The 25,681-nt window shown below is 37.0% G+C and overlaps 1 protein-coding gene across 2 annotated transcripts in view; it reads right to left on the reverse strand.

The window, feature by feature from the left end:
• PIBF1 (progesterone immunomodulatory binding factor 1) overlaps positions 1–25,681 on the reverse strand; it is a 130,912-nt gene that overhangs the window by 37,539 nt on the left and 67,692 nt on the right. For both annotated transcript variants that reach the window (XM_064440748.1, XM_064440749.1), the window contains exons 11-15: positions 19,769–19,934; positions 16,460–16,610; positions 12,348–12,438; positions 5,726–5,828; positions 343–473 (exon numbers count right to left, since the gene is read on the reverse strand). In XM_064440748.1, coding sequence (XP_064296818.1) covers positions 343–473; positions 5,726–5,828; positions 12,348–12,438; positions 16,460–16,610; positions 19,769–19,934 — 642 coding nt within the window. The remainder of the gene's footprint in view (positions 1–342; positions 474–5,725; positions 5,829–12,347; positions 12,439–16,459; positions 16,611–19,768; positions 19,935–25,681) is intronic.

The raw sequence follows: 25,681 nt of genomic DNA on the forward strand, positions 1-25,681 counted from the left end.
ATTATTTTTCTCTGACTTTATTTCTTTATTTTTACTCTCATACACCTGGTGTGTCATTCCTTCCTTTTACTCATCTGAACTTTCCTCTACTTCATGAGAGCTGTTCTCGACTCCAAACTCACTTTAAATCTGTCATTGCTGCTTTTCCAAACCTAAAGCCTCTTCTTCTGACTGTATGAAAGAAATCACAGATGCTGGACTTTCAGCCTAAAGACATAAACAGTCAATGATGGACTGTCAGCATCTTCTACTTTATGGCCAACAACACAATTGTTTTCTAATGATAAACACGTAAGTGATTTTGCTTTCAGTTTAAAATAAAGAAGCAGTGATTTTAATTACCTGACATCTTTTTCAAGTTGCGTAATACGTTCTTTCTGTAGACTTATTTCAGAATCTCTCTGCTGCACTGTTTCAATGAGGTATTTGTAGGGCTGTTGTACTTGACTCAACAAAGAATTTGCTCTGTCAAGCTGCCAAAAAAGAATATTACTATGATAAATTTTAAGATTTATAAAGCACAGTTACTTGATTATTATTATCTTATTATCGGATATTATTATTACCAATTGCATAATAATATAAAACCCAAACCTGTAACTTTTAAAAAAACCCAAGAAACAAACTATCCTCAAATTACCATCTAGGACATTATCCTTTCACTTTTCTGTTCTAATTGTACTGTATTTTCACTGCAATTATACTACCACTGTCTACACTTCCCAACCTGCATTTTCAAGAGTGTTAATGCAACAGCTTCCATTGAGGAAAATAATTACTACAGACAAGGCCTCTGTTTGCTCACCTTACTGAGCACAAGTGACTTTTTAAAAACAGTATACTATTACAATGGAACTTTGAATTTAGAAATTGAATCTAAATAAAAACACAGTAACAATGGAAGAAAAATCCCTTTTCCTCTAACCAATTACTGTATATGAACAGTGAAATCCAATGCGATGTTCACAAGAGAGTGTAAGAGAACTGTCATACCCATAAGTAGGAAATAAACCTTTTTAGCCATATTCCCTGAACAAATTAGGATTACTAGGTCTGAAAAGCTTGCATGGTATGGCTTGCATCTTAAGCAATATAACAAAACCATCCACTAAAATATGTACAGAATTAAGATCACACATAAAGATTTAGCACTTTCAGCAGTTGGAGTACATACAAATCAAGAATACCAACTAGATTCTTTAAATTACAATCTTTTAAAGTTTAGATACAAACAGGTCTAATGGAATGAATTAAATGGAAAATGGTTAAGTTTTCCGATTAGTTTATAAAATTTCTGAATAAATTGAAAATCTGCATTTGCCAAATCAGATGCAGAAGCCACTTGTCCTATTTCGTGTTGTTCCAAACAAGCAGGGGGAAAAAAACCCTTCTTACAGACCTAGTCTATTTAAATAATATTTCAGGACTTTCCTAAAATCAGGTTTTTCTGCTATTCACAATTTTAAAAACATGAGACTATGTTTTCTTCTTTCTCCAATTCTGTTACATTTTTACTGCAGCACTTCTGCCCTTTCTACTGTCAAATGTGCAGAGAACTTATAATGTAGTGGTTCACATTTATTAACAGAATATAGACAAAACTTTGCTTGCTTACCTTACTGGCCTTACTAAAAGGGGAGTTAACTCCACCTCATGTTTAAAAAACGAAATGAGAGACAATAATGTTGCACTTCGTCAGATGAATGCAAATCCGTAAGTATTTATAAAATATATTAGTTCCTTCAGGAAATACCTATTTTAGCCCACAGTGAAATTCCAAGTTTATTATAGAGAAGTAAAGAAAAGAGGCACTCATCCGGAAGAAACTAATAATCTTCAGTAAACTGATGAACAATTTAAAAAGCTATTATTTTTCTAAGAGTACAAGCTATCAAAAATGATCTCTTTCAGGAAGACAATAGAGAGTCTTTACATGACAAACAGGTAATTCCAAGACATGGAGTACTAATCTCTAGAATGGTCTAAAAATTGCAGTACAAAACCTTGAGGCTGCCATTATAGGAGAAAATTAATCCAACTGATCTTGTTTGGAATCCTGTTCTTGATAGCCTAAGAACTTTCAAAGGATGCTGTCATTGCAGTGTGAAATTCCTCATTGTTCTCACTGATAAGAGTTAAAGTACTTCAGCAGAAAGTTTCAAGTGTGGTGCTGTAAATGTTGTTTGATGCTGCTAAATCAGCTGTTAGCTTGCTAACTTTACCAGCTAAAAAGCATGCTGCTCTTATGAAAAAAAAAAGACATTCTTCCCCTTTCCATGGTGGTGCCTTGCTGCCTGTTTGATCCTATACTTAAAAGAGGTTGTCATTAAACTGTAATCAATTAAGCATTAAATGCATTTAATGGATCAACCTTACTAATATAAATTAAGCATTATGCTTGAGCAAAAGCATTATTTTTTGTAAGCAAATTTGATTTCTTTCTGCCTTAGTGTACAAGATTTACTTAAGTATTTCTGTGTCATTCTCTTAAGTGATAAATCTAATACCTTGCAATTGGACATTTATTATTTATCCCTGAATGGACCTCTCCATCAAGCTGAAGGATTTCATCATTGTTCAGCTTGATCTACACTCTCTCTTTCAGAGTGAGATGTAAACCTGCTTTTGGTAAAAATGTTTCCGTTGAGGCATACAAAAAGCACAAATACAACGTCATGATGAAGCCTTGAAAAAGTCATTCAGCAGCAAGCCAAATGTATCAGCTTAGTAAATTTCTTTAATTAGGATATCATTTCACTGTATACTGACTCAGTATTTCTTTTTAAGTCATCCAAAGACCATATTAGCCTTCTGGACACAAGAGACTCTGAACTGCTGTTCAAAGCCTCTGCAAAGTGAATTTATTAAAAAATTTAGATTGGACGCTAGATGTAGTAATTGCAGGTCACCACTTTGCAGAAGCTGATATATAGGCTTCCGCTTACTTAAACTAAGAGTAACATGAAGTGAGTTGCAGAGGCAATAAGCTGATTATCACTAGTTGAGGATTGAGTCATGAGAATTCCTTTATTCTGTTTGTCCTAGACATGGTCAACAAACCTTCTGTAGTATGAAATTTAGTCTCAGTACCTACTTTAACATTGCAGGTCACTGCTATACAAAGCAACAGAAAGAGAATTTTAATGGAAAATTCTTTTCTAATCCTGTATCAGAGACCTGAAAATAGATAGGATCCTGCAGTTAAATAAAGCCCGACAAACTATACTGGGACTAACTGAAGACTGACAAGTTTTTTTCAACAGCTGAGCTTTTCCACAGGGTTCCAACTTTCAAGCAGGCGCTTTATAGCAGACCTCCATCAAATGAATGAAGTTATGGAGAAGTCAGTATTTTCTTATTGGTATTGCTGAACTTTCCCAGAAGATCAATATGATTCCTTTCTTTAGAGCTCAACAGCAATTGAGGACAGTCCAAAAAAAGAATCTTAGAAAGAGCATCCACTGTAGTTATTGAAATATTTTTATTTTCCTCCATCCTTTAAAGAGCTTAAAAAAAATGTTGTATCATAAATACTGCAGTGAAATACCAGTATTTAATCCAAGCTCAAAAGAAAAGTTGGTCCAATCACTTTGGCACTGACTTTCAATCCATGGACTAGATTTCATCTAGATGACTGAAAAAAATGTCAATCAAAAAGAATCATAATGGGCTACCTGAGCTTGCTGTAGTCTACAGTATATCTGGTTTGCTCTTAAATAAATAAATATAATCAAGAAAGGCAATAGGTTTGAGTAAATCTTATCTCAGGGGATGCAGTAAAGACAGCAAACAGAAGTTTAAGAACTTTATCTAAAGGAAGATAATGGGTAGCAATCAGTATAAAATATGAAATACAGAAAATTCACAAGAGGATCTACAACTTCAAGGGGGAAGTTGATACTAGCAGGCATAGAACTCTCAGAATGAAAAAAAATGGGAGCAAATAAATCCTAGAAACAATAAAACCCATTATGGCAGAGATACAGGAAAACTGTACATAATGCTGGAGAAAACACAGAAGTTTTCAATAAATTTTTCCCTCTGTTTCAAAAGAAGTCAGATGATCAGTTTGTGTGACATGAGAATGATGAACTATTTTCCAGTCCGTTAATAACAAGTGTAAACTCTTTGGCACATATTGAAGTATGTGCAAGCAGAATGGCTTAAGTAATTGTTATCAAAAAAAATGGCCTATAATCATGTGCAAAGTTAAAAAAAAAAAGAAGGAAGAAAGAAAGAAATCTGATGAAACATTCAGACCTGAATGCCAGACATGAGTTTAATAGAAAGCAGGTCTTAAAAGATTTTATTTAACCTTATGAGTTTGATGTTAATAGGCTTAATAGCTGTGCGTTAGTGATCTGCAAGGCATTTAACTTCATACTGGATGACATTCTGATTTGAACTATACAATGATATGATCAAAGATCAAGAAAAGGCTACATGACATCTCATGGGAGAATAAAAATGAGGTGAGGATGTTCCAGTGGAATTTTGCAGGAATTTGAACTAAGGTCACTGGTACCGAATCTTTCACCATCTAGAAGCAAATATAAAACCACTGTGGGTAAGAAGAAATGTATCGAAGTGGAAACCAGATTTAAGTGAGAAATAAAGCATAGATTATTATTAATGATAGTGAAAGAATAGTGATAGGGAAGAATACGAAGGATGCACAGTGGATTCACAAATCTCTTGGTGTCTTCAAGTCAAGAAGATTTGAAAGCTACGTTTTAGTCATATACAAATTATTAGGATATACCTAGGAAGAATCCATAAAAATTTGAAGTATCAGTTAAAAAAAAACTGTACAAAAACTTCACTGTTAATGTATCTTTCATTGAAATAATACACATAATCATATATATACACATATAAAATGCATAAAATTAATGTAATTTTAAAAGATGCAGAAAATACAACTATTTGCACTGTGAAGAACTTGGGTTTTGTTATCCTAAGTTATAATTACCGTGGCTTTAAAAAACAAACTGTTTTTAACCACATTCCTGAAACAGTCAGCCTAGAAATTCCATATGGTGGCAATATCTAATAGCAAATCTAGAAGTTCTTTGGTTCCTAAGAGAAACTGAGAAGACAATCTTAAAAATATTTCAAAAAATCAGCTCACCCTAATTCTGGGAGATTTCAAGCTCAGTTTTGTTTAGTGTTTGTTCTCCATGCCAATGTAATACATGATTTCAGGTATTGTATACAGAATTTTAAAAGATCATGCAATTAAACTCATTGTTACAAAGTAAAAAAAAAATTAATGTTAGCATTTTTAAAAAGCACCAATCCCTAGATTGGTGTATTCAAAAGACTCAAAAACTGAACCACGTAGAAAAGGATTTACAGAAATATCTTCAAAAGTGATTTAAGAGAAGAGCTGTGTAAAAAGTAACAAAGTATTCATTGAAAAATTAACTATCAAACAGAACAAACTAGTTTGGCTAGCTGGTCTTCTGTTCAGAAATCAGCACGTTGTCTGTCTGGCTTACATTCTTGTGTAGCCTGTAAAGTAATCCCTCTTTTGATCTTCGTTTCAAAATACAATATAAACTTCTTTGAAAACATTTAACATAGGGTTTTGGTTAATTAAGAGGCCATTTTTTGACATCAAATAGATAATAAACACTCTTTAGAAAATATTTCATTTTATGAACAGCTGTTCTGCAATGTTTACAGCCTCTACAGATTTGATTTTTTTGTAGCAGTAATTTACCTCTTGTGAAATCTGTGTTACTTGTTCCTTGTGATGTTCCAGATCTTTTACAAGCAATGAGTTTTGCTTTTCTAGCTGCAGTAACCTCCTTGCCAAGTGAACACTGTGCCAATAAAAAGCAAGTTCAAGTTGAATTTTTTCCAGAATATGCAAAAGAAATTCTCACATTTATACTTCAGAACATTATTGTCTTAATTTTTCACCAGTGCATAAATACTAATATATATAAACTACAGTGAAACATACAGAATGATCAAAGTTAGAAAAACAATGAAAATATTAAAACACTTAACAGCACTGTAATAGCATTCCCACAGTTATGCCATTGTACTATTTTTTACAAAGTAATTACCTATATAATTTGTATAATACTACACAACTGCAATAGTCATGACAAAAATGTTTCAACTAATTTTGAGTATTTACTTTTTAGCGTCATGGAATCACTGTAATTGGCTTGTCCTTAAAATTTTTTTAAAAAAAATGCACATTAATATACATTTTGCAGTTGAACACTGAAAAATGTAGTATTTTATCATTTTCAAAACAAAGGCAAAATTGTTTTGCCTGACATTTAATATGCTAAATAATTAAGTCACTCCAATCTTCAAAACGGGCAAGGAGGAAGACCTGGGGAGCTATAGGCCAGTCAGCCTCATCTCCGTCCCTGGAAAGGTGATGGAACAGTTCATCCTGGAGGTCATCTTCAGGCATGTAGACGACAAGAAGGTTATCAGAAGTAGTCAACATGGATTCACCAAGGGGAGATCATGCTTGACCAACTTGATAGCTTTCTACGATGGCGTGACTGGCTGGGTCGACAAAGGGAGAGCAGTGGATGTTGTCTGTCTTGACTTCAGTAAAGCATTTGACACTGTCTCCCATAGCCTCCTCACTGGTAAGCTAAGGAAGTGTGGGTTGGATGAGTGGACAGCAAGGGGGATTGAGACCTGGCTCAACAACAGAACTCAGAGGGTCATGATCAATGGGGCAGAGTCTGGATGGAGGCCTGTCACTAGTGGTGTTCCCCAGGGGTCTGTGCTGGGTCCAGTCCTGTTCAACATATTCATCAGTGACCTGGATGATGGGACAGAGTGTAACCTCAGTGAGTTTGCTGATGACACCAAGCTGAGAGGAGCGGCTGGTACACCAGAAGGCTGTGCTGCCATCCAGCAAGACTTGGACAGGCTGGAGAGCTGGGCCGGGGGGAACCTGATGAAATTCAACAAGAGCAAGTGCAAGGTCCTGCACCTGGGGAGGAACAACCCCATGCACCAGTACAGGCTGGGGGCTGGCCTGCTGGAAAGTGGCTCTGTTGAGAAGGTCCCGGGAGTGCTGGTGGACAACAAGCTGACCCTGAGCCAGCAATGTGCCCTTGTGGCCAAGAAGGCCAATGGTATCCTGGGGTGCATTAAAAGCAGTGTGGCCAGCAGGTCGAGAGAGGTTATCCTCCCCCTCTACTCTGCCCTAGTGAGACCACATTTGGAGTACTGTGTCCAGTTTTGGGCCCCCCATTTTAAGAAGCATGTGGAACTCCTTGAGCAAGTCCAGCAGAGAGCTACCAAGGTGATCAGGGGACTGGAGCATCTCCCTTATGAGGAAAGGCTGAGAGACTTGTGTTTGTTCAGCCTGGAGAAGAGAAGACTGAGGGGGGATTTCATAAATACCTATAAATATCTAAAGGGTGGGTGTCAGGACGATGGGACTGGGCTCTTTTCAATAGTGCCCAATGACAGGACAAGGGGCAATGGGCACAAGTTGGAACATAGGGAGTTCCACCTCAATATGAGAAAAAACTTCTTTCCTGTGAGGGTGTCAGAGCAGTGGAACAGGCTGCCTGGGGGGCTGTGGAGTCTCTTTCCCTGGAGACATTCAAAACCTGCTTGGACGTGGTCCTGTGCTCCCTGCTCTGGGTGTCCCTGCTCAAGCAGGGGGGTTGGACGAGATGATCTCTAGATGTTCCTTCCAACCCCTACCATTCTGTGATTCTGCGATTCTGTGATTCTGTGAAGTGTTATTGCCACTTTTTTTTTTAAAATAAACTCTTATGCAGATCCACAAATTAACTTAGAAGTGAAAAGAAAGAATTATTGAGTTACTTAAACACCCTTGTTAAAAAAATTAGATCCTCAACCTCTTGCATGTTTTCTGTCCAAAGTCAAAAGAGTTTCTCATAAATTCAACAGCATAGTTTGATAGGCAGCAATGGGAAGATTCAGTATACAATTGTAGATCCTACTTCCAAACATCTAACGTAGTCTTTGAAGCTGTTCTTAATCATTTAGTCCTATTCAATATTGTCTGTAGAGCCTGACTATATTCCACTAAAACGGACTCCTGGATGGTGAACTGAAATGTACTCCAAACTCCATTGACTGTATTGATTAGAACTAAACTGGTTATAACAGGAGGTTAGATGCCAAGTCTCTGCGTTAAACCTATGATTAGATGTCTAAATGTATGTGGCCTGTAACGAATCCTGCCATCTTTCTAAGATTCAGCAGCTTGGTGGCTTATTATAAAAACTGTATCTATAGAGTTTATCACCATACCCCTCCTCTGTGTTTAGGTACTCTAGCCACCAATTTATTTCACAGTGTGACATGGGAAATTCAGAGCTCTAAAAATGAGGAAGATAAACAGGCCTAATGCCCTTTTTTAGCATGTCTTAACCACTGGACTAACGACTCTCCACAACAATCTATCCTTCCAATCAAATGTGCCATTTTCCAGAAACCTGTATATTGAAGAAAGGGAAAAGTCAATCCAGTTCAGATCTTAGACTCTCAGTGCTTACCATGCATAAACTGAAACTGTAAGACTGCAAGTCTCCAGATAATGGATAGCAAAGTGTTATCCATTTCTTGACCATGATACTGAATCTGTAAGAGTGTAAGTGGTCTAAAGCAGACTGACAGTGAGATTATATTTACCCTTAAGCTGAGGCTTAAGAGCGTGTAAAGCTAGATGAGTTTCTAAACTTTCTCTGAAAATTTGACCAGGAATAACCTCTACCTTCTCCTCAGTAAAAAGGAATACACTCTTACATTTGGCAGAAGTCTTAATATTCTTCACCTGTATTATAAACCTACCCTTTCATAAAATGTTTTACTTTTGCCTTGTGTGAGAGGAATTACCTGAAATTCTCAAGAGCATTCACTAAGAGGTTGGTGTTCTCAGTTCCTCCTACAAGGAGCATTACACTGTGTAAACAGTAACTGAGAAAGAGAGAAATTAGTTCTCCAAACAAGTTATTTCATAGAATCATAGAATGGTTTGCATTCGAAGGGACCTTTAGAGGTCACCTAGTCTAACCCCCCTGCAGTGAGTGAGAAGGGACATCTTCAACCAGATCAAGTTACTCAGGGCCCCGTGCAGCCTTACCTTGAATGTTTCCAGGGATGGGGTCTCCATAGTCTCTCTGGGCAACCTGTGCCAGTGTTTCACTACCCTCATTGTAAAAAATTTTTTCCTTATATCCAGTCTAAATCTACCCTCCTTTAGTTTAAAACCATGACCCCTTGTGCTGTCACAACAAGCCTTGCTAAAGAGATTATCCCCATATTTGGATTTTTATTTAGGAGATACGAGATGTTTGTTAAGAACCCATCTAGCACAAAAGAGAAATTAACCACTTCTCTGGTATCTCTAGGTAGTGATCTTCTACGTTACCTACTAGAGTGCAAGGGGAAACATGGATACCCTCCCATGGCAACTTTGGGAATGTAGCCCTTCATAGTTTTCCCAGCTACAACTATTTAGTGAACTTGACTTGATTTTGCAAGTATTTAAGGATAAATACAAGTATGTCTTTCAAGTATGCTTGTCAATATGTTTTTTGACTAGTTTAAATTTAAAGCAAAGGGACAAAGGGGCTGACCTGCAAAGACATGTTATTCTGAAAAACATTGATTCCAGCTATACTAGAAACGTGATAATTTATTGTTAGCAAACCACTAGAGTGTTCCTGGTAGTATTCTGGCATTTACTCATTAACACTCTCCCAAAGGCATAGCTGAAGAGTTAGCGTGAGCAAGCAATCATTGCCAAAATGTAGTTTACATGCAGCTAACCTGCTCTGAGAGTTAAGTTTTATGGAGTGGGCTACTACATGCCATTTGGTCTCGATGCTTCAGAATGTTCCCAGGTATGTTTAATTTACTAGTATGGGTGTATGGTGCCTACATCTGAAGTAAGGAAATAGTTGTTTCTGGCAAGTAGGCAAAGAGGTATAGACCCCACAATGCACAATGCTTGAATATGTGGTTTTGTACAAAGTTTCAGAGCCTGAAGTGCATGCTGTGAACTTAAAAGAGCTCTTCACTGATGATCCTGTATGTCTGGAATTAAAGAGCAGGTAGTGGACTCCAAAAAGAAGATTCTTCACATTTGTACTAGATTCTCTTTCCTTGAGCAATACCAGAGCGCAGAAAACTTATCTGTGTTTCTTTAATGGTTCTAAACATAGAAGTTAGTGTCACAGAGACTCTGCTTTAAAGCCTAGGGAGCCAAAGACATCACACACATTTTTTGCATGGCAGTTTTCCTTGAGTCAGAACAGCAGCAGGTAAACCATACGTAGACTTCTATGGCTTTTTAAATCTTCTTAATTTTAAAAGATAAAGAAAGTCTATGAAGTCTCCAACAACATTATAAAGGATTAAATCAACTTTATCTTCCAATGCCTTTTGGAACAAGAGAAGAGCATGTGAGGCATTCTGATAGAGCCACTTCTAAGCACATCTGAAATCCTGGCTTACTGATCATCAGATTCACCATTCAGGGGTGGTTTAGCAGGATTCTTTTATATGCAAATAACCTAAACTGAATCTAATAAGGGAAAAAGAAGGATCTAAGCTGAAACTCAGAAAACTTTCCCAAACTATTGACAGAGGAGGAAGGAACTGAAGTTTTGGGAAATGATGCTATAGAACACTCAACAGTTTCCTAAACCAGACATACAACAGGGTTGTGGAATTTTTTGCCCCTCCCCTCTCCCCTTTCTTTTTCTTCTTGAATTTTATACAATATAAAAAGAAATCTTACAAGGAAAAAATCTGAAGAGGCTTAAAAATGTGAAAGAGCAAATTAAGCTATGCCAAAGTTAAGCACTACATAAAATCCTTACAATTTTTGTCAGCAATATATAACTTGGTGCACAACAGGTCTACTCTGATTGACAATCATATCAACAGCATGTACTTGAAAACCAATATAAAGGGCAGAAGAAATAGTACATGGCCCATAAATCTTTGTTGCAAACATGAACAGACCATCATTTGCCCTTAATTCTCATCAGTAACTTTTGATGTTGAATATTTTTTGTCATGGAGAAGGTGGAGGTTAAGAGGACAAAACCAACTAAACAAACTAATACTTGTAGTAAAAAACAGCTATACATCACAAAAACTGCACTTCCAGCTCCTGAATGGTAGAAATGTACACTGTGAAGATATGGTACCTATTCGCCCTGTCTTTATAATTTTCTTTGTGTGTCCACCAATGGTGGTGGTGTTTCTCATCTTGGTAGAAGACAGCATGGTCAAAGTCTACCACTTTCCTAAATTGACTTTCCTAAATTTGAGCAAATTGTAGACACACTTAAAGTGCAAGGAGTAAGTCTAATCCTGGGAGAACCACCATCCTAATTGTGGTGTCTCCTCTGCCAGGCTGGAGACAGGATTCTTCTGGACAAAAAAACCCCACACTACTCTGACCTGATATTGTGAAGGTTATGGAATCTCTATCCATAGAGAAAATCAAAACTTAGCTGGACAAGCTCTTGAACAATTGGATTTGCTCTGAGCGTGGTGTTGGACCCTGCTGACCTCCAGATGTTCCTTCCAAACTAAATCATCCCACTATTCCATGATTCCAATCTTAGCTTATGTTTTTTTTTTTTTATACTATCTATACATATGTTGAACAACAGCAAAAGTTTTGCTGTGGTCACAGTTTGAAAATACTATAAATAAATCCACATTCCCTATACTTCACAATTAGTTGGAGCCTTTATGCTCACAAAGAGCCATTCAAATGTCACTATAATTTCTTAAAAACAATGCATAGTATAAATTTAATATTTAAAAATAACTGTGATCAAGAGGTATGTTATTCAGCCGACGCATCATTTTTATCTATTGATCAAATGGTATCAGAGCAAACTGAAGAAATATAACTAGAATCAGATCCTGTGTTTGTAAAGATGAAACAGTGATGCTCTGAAACCTTGGCTCCCTTAATTTCCTGACAGATGTGTTTTTGCTACGATTACATACAATAATTTTTAGGGTATTAAAAACTTATTTCCTATTATATAAATGTAAACAATATAACTAGTCTGTTTTTACAGCTGTTTAGTTTTATACAATTAAAATTCATCTTTCTGAAACACAAGGAAAAAACGTCTTAAAATGACCTAGAAAAATATGTATATGCTCATTTATATATATCAACCACATTAACAGGTCCTAGTCTTCATTCTCTTCCTGTATTGGAATAAAAAGTCATTAAAAAACGTCATTTTGTTAATCAGACTGGCTGGATTCTAAGACAAAACATAATGCACATATCTTAATTTACTTTATCTTGAACGAGTAAGTTCAGGAGGCACTTTTTTTACCTTTGCTTTAGTCGTCTTTTGGCTGTTGTAGGAACATTAGCACCATACCCATATGAGAAGAGAACCCTTTCAGCTTCATCTTCATTTTCCACTGCAAAAAATTGCAGAAAGGTACTGCTGAAGAACATAATCACAGTGCATGAACATACAAACTTCTAAGCAATTCTATTTATAATTATACACACAAACATTTTTCTAGAAGTTAGATTTTCAATTGGTGTAACCTTCTGGACTTCAGTGGAACAATTTGTTCACAATTAGCGTTAATACAGAACCATACATTAGTTTCCTAAAACACTGGCATGCTTTTCACTTTTTATTTTTCTGATTAACATAAGACTTATGCAATATGAAAGAAAGTAAAGGAGAAGAGTTCAGTGTCCTTGAATATTCATATTATTAGTACAGTCACAAAATACACACTAGTAGTAAAAGTTTAAGTTTAGAAGTTTAAAAGTACAGGGTTAGGTTGTGTAGGTTTTTCTTCTAAAGAATTAATTTTCTGTGCATACATGAGGAAGAAGAGGAAGATAAAATTAGGGAGTGCTTAAGCCAACTGGACATAAACAAGTCCATAGGACCAGAAGAGGCACATGTGAGGTTGCTGAGGGAGCTGATGTTACTGGGAGGCTGCTCACTATCATTTTTGAAAGGCTGTGGTGATCATAAATTTCTGATAACCTGCGGAAAACAAACACCATACCCATCTTCAGAGAAAGGCGAGAAGGAGATTCTTATGTTTATGCAAAGTAAAATTATTCAAAATAATCTCTGTCTCTAGAAAATGTATTTCTAAAGATTTAAAACACATTGAAATTGCTTTGAAAAGAAAGCCCAGTAGTAGCAAGATTAAAATGTGTACAGGTTTTAATATTTCAGCTTCTGTAATTCAGGTTTCTTTTCTCCTGTAAGATGGGGGGGGCGGCGGGGAGAGAGAAGGAAAAGACAACGCGTGTATATGAGGTAGGCAGGGCAGAGAGAGGGGACAGAGAGGAGGGGGAGAGGGGGACAAAGAGAAAGGGCAAGCGGCAGGGGTGTGAGAGAGGGAGAATAAACAAATATAGGAAATGATGTGACAGTCCTATCTGAGTCTTCTTTCCTAATACTCAAGTGCCTCAAAATCAGAAATACCTTCTCCTCTCAACACCTCGCACAGCGCTATAGCTTCTTTCCTTGCCTGTGTAATACCCTTTTAATGCTATTTTAAACAAGGATTCTTAAAACACATTTAGAATGAGAAAAGCCTCTAGTAGAGCACTTGTGATAAGTCACATTTATAGTTACATGAAAAACAACACCAAATTCCAGTAAGCATGACAGAAAAAGTTTACTGATGTGGCAGTACAAAGGCACCAGAACTTCAGATTTTCAAGGCCGTCTTAGTTATGATGGGGAATTCTCCAGTGCCTTAAATACCTCTGGTTCAGAAAAAAAACATAAATAAATAATTTAACCTGCCTTTGTCATAATCCTTCTTTTTGGTAATAAATTCAGTGTTGTATGTCTCAGAAAAATGTCAGTAAGATCCTGCCCTACAAATTCATCTCTGTCAGTAGTGTCCATGTAAATGTCAGATCGTGAAGACAAACACAAAAAAAAATTTGGAAATGTTGTAGATATCAAGCCAAAGTAATATTCTGTACTAGTATGTGCTTCTCTTATCTTCTTTTATGTCTTTCCAGGCTCTTCATCTGACTTTGCAGTATAAAATATAAGTTTTACAAGTTACTGGATATTTATTCACAACAGTTTTTTACACTACTTAGCAAAAAAGTGCCATTGTGAGGATACAGGAGGGTTCAACCTTTTTCTTAAAAAGATACTAACCAACGGATGCAAGAAAAATCAAACAATTGGTCTACAACAAAATTACCCCAAAGTGAAGCTTTTACCCTGAAAAGGAGGAATAGACAAATGCCAAGAAAGTTTACAGTGGTTATTCATGTGGAAACCACTCAGATGCTGTAAGGAGTGGCTACATAAATTCTTGATAGTTTCCTGAATAAGCTGTTTCCTGTTATTTCAGTATTAATAAAGTGAGGCATAATGATGAGGGAATAACAGTCACAACTCAGTGATCTCTTCCACATGCACATTCTCCAAAGGAAAAAAATAAAAAGCTTATATGATTATATGAGAAAAAAACACTTCACATGTGCAAATACAGTTTATTAAAAAGTCCAGAGAACCCAACTTCCACCAGCACCCCCAAATATTGTAAAACAACAGAGGCTTCATAACTTGAGGAGAAGAAAAAAATACTACATGGTACTTATATATACAGAAGTGACCACAGGACTGAAGAGTGAAATCTTATTCTCACTAAAGTCCACAGAAAATTCTAATTTTCTTCCACACCGTGCTTTAGCCTAAATTATATTCTTTGAAACACAGACTGGAGTAGTATTTCCAGAACACATTAAATTTGAAAAATAATTTGTTTCCTTTCTTTCAACTACTTTTCTATGTATAGCTACGTATGACATGCAAATACGAGGACATAATTTGAGACACAGGTAGAAGAATGTCTGTGTTCTCATTCCAAGTGTTTTTTAAAAATAAATACTTTTATTTCTTCTGATTTTCCTCAGAAGTTCACTTTGGTGCCAAAATTCAGTCTTAATGAGTATTAATTCTAACTTGCAATATCAAATACATTATAATAATAGTAAGAAAAAACCAATGTTATTAATTGGAAATTATTTAATGTATATCAATATAGTTAATATTTAAATAATATTGAATTATAACTCCTTTTTTCTCCAACAAAATCAGAAAATAAATTAATTATATTCTAACAGAACAGTCCATTTGTAAACTTTCGGTTCTTTAAGTCATATTCTGTAGCACAGAATATAAATTGCAATTAAAATACATACTTAAGAAGAAGTTAAGAGTGATTTAGCTCTCTAAAAAACTTTACTGCCATCCCAAGATGCATAAGAAAATGTAAGCCAGCATAAACAAAAACCAGCATTCTAAACTCTACCTTCTCCTTGGAAAAAATGAAGGTACGGTCCAAAAATTCCATATTAATACACAAATACTCCTTAGGGAAGTTTATATATATACTTCAAAAAACATGTTACCGACTAAAACATAAGCATGTATATAGAAAACATGCTTATGGTCAGATTGGAACCTTTGGGTAGTCCTGCCATCCTAACAAGTACAAGCTGCAGTGTATAAAATTAATAAAGTATGTACAGTCTAATTACTAAAGATACACAGACAGCACTGCATCCCAGTAACACATACTTTGCTCTACACTATATATAAAGCTTATGCACTCATCTTCTACCTGGAAAACATTATTTTTAAATTGTGATTATTTTTTGGAGGAGCAAAGAAACAGAAAAAGACAAGAAGAGATATGAATTAGTTTGAAATCTTAATTTCTCTTTTTACACACATGCTAAAAGACTTCAAGGTTAGAATCTTAGATTCAAATTAGAAATTACTTCCTTTGTGGATTCATTTAGGCTAAGAATAAAATTAATAGATATCTCACAGAAATTTTGGTGTGTTTGAGAATAGATATTGTTACTTTTGCCAACTGGAGATAAAAATTTTCAAGAGTAATGAGGCCTGAATTTAATCCAGGGTTTAGTACTTGGAACAGACTGATCTGCCACAAGCAACTACTTAATGCTTAATTATTATTAATTCAACATAAGGAAGAGCTTCCCCCCCCCCACCACACTTCATTCAAAAATTCACATTAATCACTGTACTGTATTATGAAACCTATAATTGTCTGTCAACAAAGAGGGTTTCCTGGTATTCAGAATATACTTAAATAATAGGAGAATCCTACAAAACGTATCTAATTACAACGGATGATTAGAAGAGAAGCGAGGGAGAAAGAAACACTGAGGTGATTTTAAATATCCATATGTCTAAGTTCATGTTTATTTGATACATATTTACAAATACATTTAGAAACCTGTCATTAATATTTTCTATCAAAATAACTGCTGCATCTTAATTGTCAGGCATAAGGAGGGAGAACGACAGGCACTGTAATACTTTTCCAAGTGCCATGAGAAACAAAGCATCTTGTCATAATACTAGAAACTCCTAAGATAGATATAATTTGTGACAGAACTTACTTTCTGCTGTCTGCAATATTATCTCATCAAGCTCTTTTTCAAGTTTTTCGTAAGTATCTAGCCTTGCTTGAAGCTCAGAATTCTGTGTTTGAAGTTCAATAATGCGTGTTTCACTGGAAGACTGAAGACTGTAAAATTCCTTAGTAAGCACCTGTGAGAATGAATAATGGACAGATCAGGGATTCAGCATGACAGCTATTTATGAAAGAGGCAAAATATAATGCATGTGAAATGCCTAGCAGTATTATACTAAATATTTGATGTAACTTTTTCATGGGAAAGATTAAAATACTTTAAAAAGCAGTTATTTTTTCAACTATATTATCTTGCACAGATTACACTCCAGGTCCTATCACTTATGTCTATCTCCTAAGGCCTTAGCAATTCTAAGAATCTCCTCTGAAAAAGCTACAAGAATCTTAAAGCAGTGTTAGGAAAAGGAAGGTAACAGCTAAAAATTTAATACACAGCAGTCAAAACAGTGTAAATGAATGTATTTTTGTGGCTTTAACTGGATTCAGATTTCAGTTATCACTTTAAAAGAAAGTTCCTTTACAAAATGCTAAGTGCACAATTATAAAAATTTGGTATTTAAGATATACCAGATTCTTATTATTTACTTATTATTGAAAGGTAATATACAATTAACATTCAGGACTAATGTAAATACGTAATCCGCTAAACTTAAGCTAAAAAGCACATATTAAAAAGTAGAAGTTACAAAGGTCTGTATAAGATCCGTAATAGATCTTGAGATACAGAGATACATACATAGTGTATGCAGCAGTAATACCAGATTCACTGTCAAAAACACTAAAGAATGAACAATGCTTAGAGAAAAAAGCCACTTGAATATAAAAAGATTGGTCTAGTATCACAGAAGAATAAATGTATAGGTTAAAACCTGGCAACATATAAACCATCTGTTTCCTAGTTATAGCAAGCATAGGAAGAGAAACGATACTCTCTGCTGAAATCCAAATAAAAACAAGAGTGGTTCACAAAGCAGCTGTAGCTAAGCCACAAGATACTAGGGACTACACTATTAATTAAGATCAATATCCTATAAGAAGGGTAAGAAAAAACCTGTAGTACAGTGATACTATATATAAGAAAGGAAATTAAAACAAAATTAAGAATTCAGTCACAAGGAACAAAAGTAAAAGCTTCAGACATAAAATATTTAAATTCTGCAAGAACATTTCTTAACAAAAAAGCACTGGTTTCAAAGCATCATTCCCTACAGAAAAGGAAGTCCCGAAAGTGTTAGTAGAATTGTATGCCAAATGTTCAAGATGTTATTAAGATCAAATAAATATTCACAAAGGAAATATAACTCAAATTTAACTATCTTCTCAAAGTTGAGACATGTCTGTGCAATTAAAAATCTGTTTAGCAACCTCAAAGTCTAGCAAAACTGCACTCCCAGTGCTTGTGACCACAACTAACCTCATCAGCCAGGATCTGAATGTCCCAATACAGACAAAACAAGAAATTACATTTTATCTAAAACTCTCTGATTCTGTTTCCACTCTATAGTTCCTTTTCATAAACATCCTAGGCAGGTTCAGCACTAAAAATGTGGGGATTTGAAGAACAGCATCCTTCAGAAAAAGAAGGCTGCCACAGCTGGCACTTGGAAAAAAAGATTTTTATTCTGTCCGGTCCGGTGTGTATCCTGACATGTTTGAGACATACACTGCTAATCTCATTTAAATCTCACAAATGGGACTCAGTGATATGATTTTGGTACTAACTTTGCGCAGGTAAATGAATTTCATTTTAAATTAAGTTTGCTCTGCTGAATACTGGACACCTTTCGATATTAAAATAGGTCAACAGGGTATGATACATTTTTGAAAGTACAGGTTTGAAAGGTAATAAATTCTAAGCTTGTACAGATAAAAAGGTCCAGGTCATTCAACTCTATGTGAATAGGTGCTCAGGTGCTGGCAGTGGGGGGCTGCAGGGATGGACTCTGTGAGGAGAGGCAAGGACTGCCCCAAGCCAGACACAGCTGGGCATAGTTGAGCCCAGCAGCCAAGGTGGTGGCAGCACCTCGGGGAAAATGTACTTAAGACAAAAATGGAGCATGGCAGTGAGGAGTACGGGGAAAAACGTGTGAGAAACAGCACTGGTGTGGACACCCAGGTGAGAAGTTAGGGGAGGAGGTACCCCAGGTGGCAGGGCAGAGATTCCCTTGCAGCCCGCGGAGAAGACAATGGTGAAGCAGGTTGTCCCCCTGCAGACCATGAAAGCACACCAGAGCAGATATCCACACCACAGCCCACAGAGGACCCCATGCTGCAGCAGGTGGACATGCCCAGAAGGAAGGGCAACCTGTGCAGAGCCCAGGTAAGAGCAGATTTTCTCCTGAAGGAAGCTGCAGCCCATGGAGGATCCACACTGGAGCAGGGTGTGAGGAGGAAGAAGGAGCAGCAAAGAGGGGCTGTCATGAACTGACCCCAACACCCATTCCCCATCTCCTCCTGCACTGCTCGGGGAGGGGGAGGTATAGGAGTCAGAAATGAAGGAGGGAAGTTAAACCCAGAAAACAAAGGGGTAGGGAAAGGTGTTTTAGGTTTTGTCTTTGTTTCTCAGCATCCAAACCTATTTCAATCCGTAATAAGTGACATTAAGTTTCCCCTGGTCAAGCCTGTTTTGCCCATGATGGTAATTGGTAAGTGATCTCCCTATCTTTGTATCAACCCACGAGCTTTTTCAGCTTATTTACCTGCTCCCCTTAAGGAGGCGGATTGAGAGAGCAGCTGGGTGGGTGACAGGCAGCCAGCCAAGGTCAACCCACCACAATCGGATAAGCAATGTTAGGTTTTTTCAATGCTTTCCTTGATTTCTTCAGCTGTAAGAATTTGTTCCAGAATTGTGTATCAATAAAAAGTATTTTTATTATGTAACAATACTATTACAAATCCTAGTTTTTAATAATGATACTGAATTCACCATAACCGTCTGGTATAACTGCCTTCTTTCCCTCCAGTAATCACGTAGACTGACATAAGCAGCTTTGTGATACAAGCATATATATCTCTCACATGAATGAGGTACTGTCTTCAACGTCCCTCCAGGAGTGATTGTTTTGCCTTCTTCCTCTCCCCTAAATCGTTTCCCCATGAAACCGGCCAAACTTAATAAGCTTTGTCATTGGATTCTGCTTCAGCAGAATTTGGTGGAGATACTAATTCAGCCATGTATGTCCTTTAATATTTTTCCCCCCATGCTTTTCCGTTTTAAATTCTAATTGAAAACAACTATGTAATACTCCATAAAGTGTCTCTTTATATAACATACCTCCAGCTTTCTCTGATATTTCTCACATTCCATTTGACACTGTGCAAGATTCTTAGCTGTTTCCTGTTGCATGAGTTGAATGTGTTCACTTTCAAAGGACTTTAACTTACTTTGGTGAAGAAGTTCAACTACTTTGCTTTCTGTGTCAAGCTGCATTTGTCTATACCTACAAGAAAATAAGAGAGGTTTTGATGATTCAAAAATAAATAAACATAGAATACATGCTAGTCCTGTTCATTACAGGTATAAATTTCTGAAATCAATACAGTATTTTTAAGAGTTCAGTAAGTATTAGTATCGTTATCTATGTAACTATTGTAACATGTATTTGAAACATCCTTAGGAAAATTCAACACTATAATGACAAAACACAGTACGTATAAAACTTAGTCCATAGCTTTTCTGAATATGTCGTTAATGCACAATCAAATGACAACGACCTTACAGTATACCTTATTTTTTAAAAATGTTAGATCAATGTGTCTTTCTCAGGATGCAAATATATGCACTGAAGTCTTTTAATGGGTGAGATACTAATGAGTCTTCACCACCATGTGTTACACACGATAGGGAGAAGTAGTATTAGACGTCACTGGTATTAATGGCACATTCTTTGGGATATCCATTTGGGATATCATGGATATCAGCTACACGGCTTTTTCCCACACCTAAAGATATGAAGAAACGTCAGACCACAACGGTATATTGACTTCCACAGTCATTCAGAACCACAGGCTCCTCTCAAAAAGCAGAAATGAGGTATATTTTTGAGAATATCACTATAAGGTAATAATAGGTGACATAAATAATATTCCACTTGGAAGTGGACTTCATTCATTCTACTCAATATACTTAACAGCCAATCTCAAAAAAGGGGGGTAAAAAGGTTTACTGAAAGAATAATAAATCACTGGACTGTAGAAAATGAGAGTGATGTGAAGAACAGTAGAAAACCTTATGAATATTAGCATTAAATAACATATGAAATTCAAAGGGCATATATACAAAGTAAATCACAGCTTATAAAAATGACCCTACATAAAATGATGAACTTGTAGCTGTTTTCATTCACAAGTGAGATCTTGGGGTTATACGAGACAAATCCATGAAAACTCAGTTTTAAAAAATGGTCAAAAGCAACATTTTGGGAATTACTGTGAAAACAATAGAGAAAATACAGAAATCAGGTCACTTTACAGTTTCACGCTGTTGCCTGCATACTGAACGCTGACTACCATTCTAGTACCTCACCTCACAAGGAATATAACAGAACTGGTAAAGCATCAGAGAAGCGTAACAAGGATTACCTTTGACAACCAGCAACATCATGCACTTACGCAGTTGCACTGTGTGGAAGAAATTAAGCAAGTTAGGGCTTGGAAAAGAGGAAAATAGAGAAATAAGAGAGGCCTGTAACATCATGAGTGGCACAGAGAATGGGAACAGGAATCAATTATTCACTGTATTTTCCAACAGATGAATAAGGCATTAAATAAAGCTAGCAGATGCAGAATGAAAACAAATAGAAGTTGTTCTTCACACATGAAAGCTGCCAAGTTCCTTACCATAAGATGTTGTGGATGCTAAAAATTAACACTTACTCAAAAGGATACTGAATAAACTCAGCAGAGAAATCCTTTGACAACTATTAAACGCAAGACGGTACTTCTCACACAGAAGTCACTTAAGAACAAATTGTTAGAATGCCAGATAAACCTTTACTCTAACCCAGCATGGCTGTTATGTTAGCTGTCATTTGTCAAATAGCAGTTGCAACACAATTCCACCCTATTTAGCACCTGATCTTTAGGTGGGGTTGAGAGAGAGCATTTAACAAAAACAAGGGGATTACTTGAAATATTTTCCCTGAGGATTTCAGATGTGGGAATGTTTCTAAAGCACAAAGAGGAAGCAATTTTCACTGGAACTAACTTGAACAGAACAAACAGGTGCCATTACGATGCACTTTATAATCACTCTGCAGGCATCCATGTATGAGTAAACAGTCCAATGCATGAATGACATTGTTCCCACACAGGCTGCATGAGCAGAGATTGGAAATTCTGCCTACTGAGCTCATGAAAAGGTCGCTCTTTTTAAAACAATTTTCTTTTTCAATAGTATGACATCTTTTCTCAGTTACTGCACTCAGACTGCTAAATGCCAGTTATCTATCTGCTTATCGACTACTGCTGTCAATTTTGCTTGAGGATGCTTTTCAAGTGCTGGTACTTTAAGTATTTCATCACTGCTCCCTGACTCTATGTTCCTATTTTCATTTTACCACACAAAAATACTTTGAGCACTCTTACATTCTCCACACTTTGTACGTTTGGCTGCAGACATGACACTAAATCTGTTCTGCTATACACATTGTTTACAATCCCGGCAAGAATGTTTTGTTCCAAAATGAGTAAGCCTTCACAAAGATACATGTCATCCAGCCAACTGATGTGCAATGTAACACGCAAATGAAATTTATCTACAAGTCACAAGTCTTGCAGCCATCAGACTTTAAAGAACAAATTCATATCTTCTGCCTTTACACAAAATAAATGGCAATGCCTTCCTGTAGACTGCTTCAGACCTTCAATTAGTTTGATGCTCAATGACAGAGCCCACACACTGGAAACCTGTCTAAACACAGGCTATGCATACTTCTCTGTACTTACTTTCTATACCTTCCAGAGAAGTCTGTAGTTCTCTGATGATTTTGTAAGCCTACTCAATCAGCTGGGTGCTTCCAGAACAAGCTTATCAACCCAGTCATGAACGTTACCTTCAGAAAAAATTTGTTACTTTGTATTTTGGAAATCTGAAGTAGCTTACATGTGTATGATCTGTCTTGTACTGGTAAGGTCATGAAGAGTCAGTTTTCTTTTGACCTTACTACACTGTTGAGCTTACCAGTAACTCCTCCACTGTAGCACCATTCAGAGTTTCTTTGTCATATTTGCTTTTACTTGGCCAGATAGAACCTCTGGTTTCTTGGCTATTTCAGCAAAAGCGTGTGTGCATGCGTGTACATAGTCACGTAACACAATGTCAAAAAACATTCCTTAATCTGCCTAGATGGTCTCCAAGGGAAAACAAAAGAAAAACAAAACCACCCTATGCTTTAATACTACTATTACAGAAAAAAAATAGTAGAATGCGTGTGGACAGGATTTTGATCCATCAAGAAATTTTAGAAAACTTGATACAGTGAAAGAGTAAAGCTTTTTGTCTCACAGAAGATGAAGGTTGGGAATGAAAGGGAAATTACAGATTAAGTTAATGAAAAAAATCCCATGTAAGAGTCATCTGGAATGAGGTGTCAACTTCATTATGTCTCTGTGCCATTAGGATGACTGGTCAATAATGCCTTAAGTTTGCTAAAGCAGAGTAACACAATGGTTATCAAAAAGGTTATTTCTACAGCAAAGTAGGAGAAAGAATATTCAGAAAGGGACTTAAACTCTGTTTTGTAAGGATGGTTTTAAGATTTATCTATCAGAGGAGTCTTTATTGTAAATGGTGGATAATGATTTAATAACTTTTCCAAATCTGCACACAATGAGAGTAAATAGAAAGATTTCACAGTAAAATCATGTAGTCTATACTGAAGAAAGTAAGGCAGCCAACTGTTTTTTGAATGGAGGAACTACAAGACACATCCAGCACAGCCTAATCTAAAATTGATATTAAAAGATTTCTATCATATATGTGTGCAATGTGAGATTCACTTTACATTTCCAACTTCTTACAAGCATCCCATAAACGAGATAGAAACTCTAATCTGTTTTTACCTAACAGAAACAGACTCTCTTTTACCATTGTCTATCCCATTCACAAAAACTGAGATGTACAGCAGTACTCCTCAATAACTGAACAATGAATCATAGAGTCATAGACTAGTTTGGGTGGGAAGGGACCTTAGAAGGTCATCTAGTTCAACCCCCCTGCAATAAGCAGGGACACCTTCAACTACATCAGGTTGCTCAGAGCCGTGTGCAGCCTGATCTTGAATGCTTCTAGGGATGGGGCATCTACCACCTCTTAGGGCAACCTGCTCCAGTGTCTCATCACCCTCATGATAAAAAGCTTCTTCATATATCTAGTCTAAATCTACCCTCCTTTAGTTTAAAACCAGTACCCCTTGTCCTGTCACAAGAGGCCCTGCTGAAAAGTTTGACCCCATCCTTCCTATAGCCCTTGGATCATTTTTGTGGCCCTCCTCTGGACCCGCTCCAACAGGTCCATGTCCTTCTTGTGCTGAGGGCTCCAGAGCTGGATGCAGCGCTGCAGGTGGGGTCTCACCAGAGAGGAGCAGAGGGGCAGAATCACCTGCCTCGACCTGCTGGCCACGCTGCTTTTGATGCAGCCCAGGATACAGCTGGCCTTCTGGGCTACAAGCGCACATTGCTGGCTCATGTCCAGCTTTTCATCCACCAGTACCCCCAAGTCCTTCTCCTCAGGGCTGCTCTCAATCCCTTCATCCCCCAGCCTGAATTGATATCTGGGGTTGCCTTGAACCAGGTGCAGGACCTTGCGCTTGGTTGTATTGAACCTCATGAGGTTCTCATGGACCCACTTCTCAAGCTTGTCCAGGTCCCTCTAGATGGCATCCCATCCCTCTGGCATGTCAACTGCACCGCTCAGCTTGGTGTCATCTGCAAACTTGCTGAGGGTGCACTCGATCCCACTGTCTATGTCACTGATGAAGATATTAAAACAGTACTGGTCCTAGTACATACCCCTGAGGGACCACACTTGTCACTGATTTCTATCTGGACATTGAGCCATTGACCACTACCCTCTGGATGCGACCATCCATCCAGCTCCTTATCCACCGAACAGTCCACCCATCAAATCCATTTCTCCGTAATTTAGAGAGAGGATGCTGTGGGGGACTGTGTCAAACACCTTGCAGAAGTCCAGATAGGTGACATCCATAAAGAAGTTCATTAGAAAACAATATATTTGTAAAATAAGCATTCAGGAAGTAGCAAATCCTAGTATTAAGCTTGTTCATAGGAAAGAATGCCAAGCAAGTAAATACTATGAAATAATAAATCTTCCAAAGGAAGGTCTACCAATATTATACAAAACACAAGACCACGAACCCTTTCTGATTTTGCAAACTTGATAATACCAACCTAAGGCTCTTTAGGATATATTTTAGACATTGTTTTCAAGTTTAAAAATGGAAAAACCCCTGTAAGTTGTGAAATCATCCTGACTCTGCAGACAGGTCAGTTCCAGATCTAAGATCTTTAGAGTAATTACAGTATACTCTCCTATTTGTACAAATGTCTGTGCTTTGGTTCAGTGCCAAATTTGCAGTGAAACCTAAATGCTACTGACATTTCCTCCCTAACCTGTCCTATTGCAGATCTCCCACTTCTAGTCCCAACACGTCCTCTAATGTTCCTGCCCTCCTCTCTCGCTGTCCCAGCACACCAGATTTCTCCTGATTTCCAATTCAATTTTCATTCCCTCTACTCAGGGCATGTTTTTCTTCTAACTTGTGTTCCTAGTTTATTCAGTTTCCATTCATATCTTATACCCCTACCCACCAACTGCTGGTTTTCTTTCTCTCTATTCCCATATCACCCTCACAGTTTGGCATCCTTCATCAAATCCTACCCACACTTCTTCCACCATGAGGTTCAAATCCCAGCTTAACTTTCTCACCTTTGGCAACTGAGTCTGGCTGCTAAGGCTTCCTCACTTCCAAAGAGTCCAAAGCTAAGTATAAAAGCACAGAACAGAATTTTCCTTACTCTTCATCATGCCACTTGGAGTCACACTGATGGATTAACAGCAGTCTAGATAGGCCTGAATTAAACTCAGTCATGTTACAGACTGCACATATGCTGTCCATACATGTGTCAAACTGTGAGACTCCAGTTCAAACATGGGGAGTCAAAA

Source organism: Phalacrocorax carbo, chromosome 1, assembly GCF_963921805.1.
Source record: "Phalacrocorax carbo chromosome 1, bPhaCar2.1, whole genome shotgun sequence".
Taxonomy (NCBI): domain Eukaryota; kingdom Metazoa; phylum Chordata; class Aves; order Suliformes; family Phalacrocoracidae; genus Phalacrocorax; species Phalacrocorax carbo.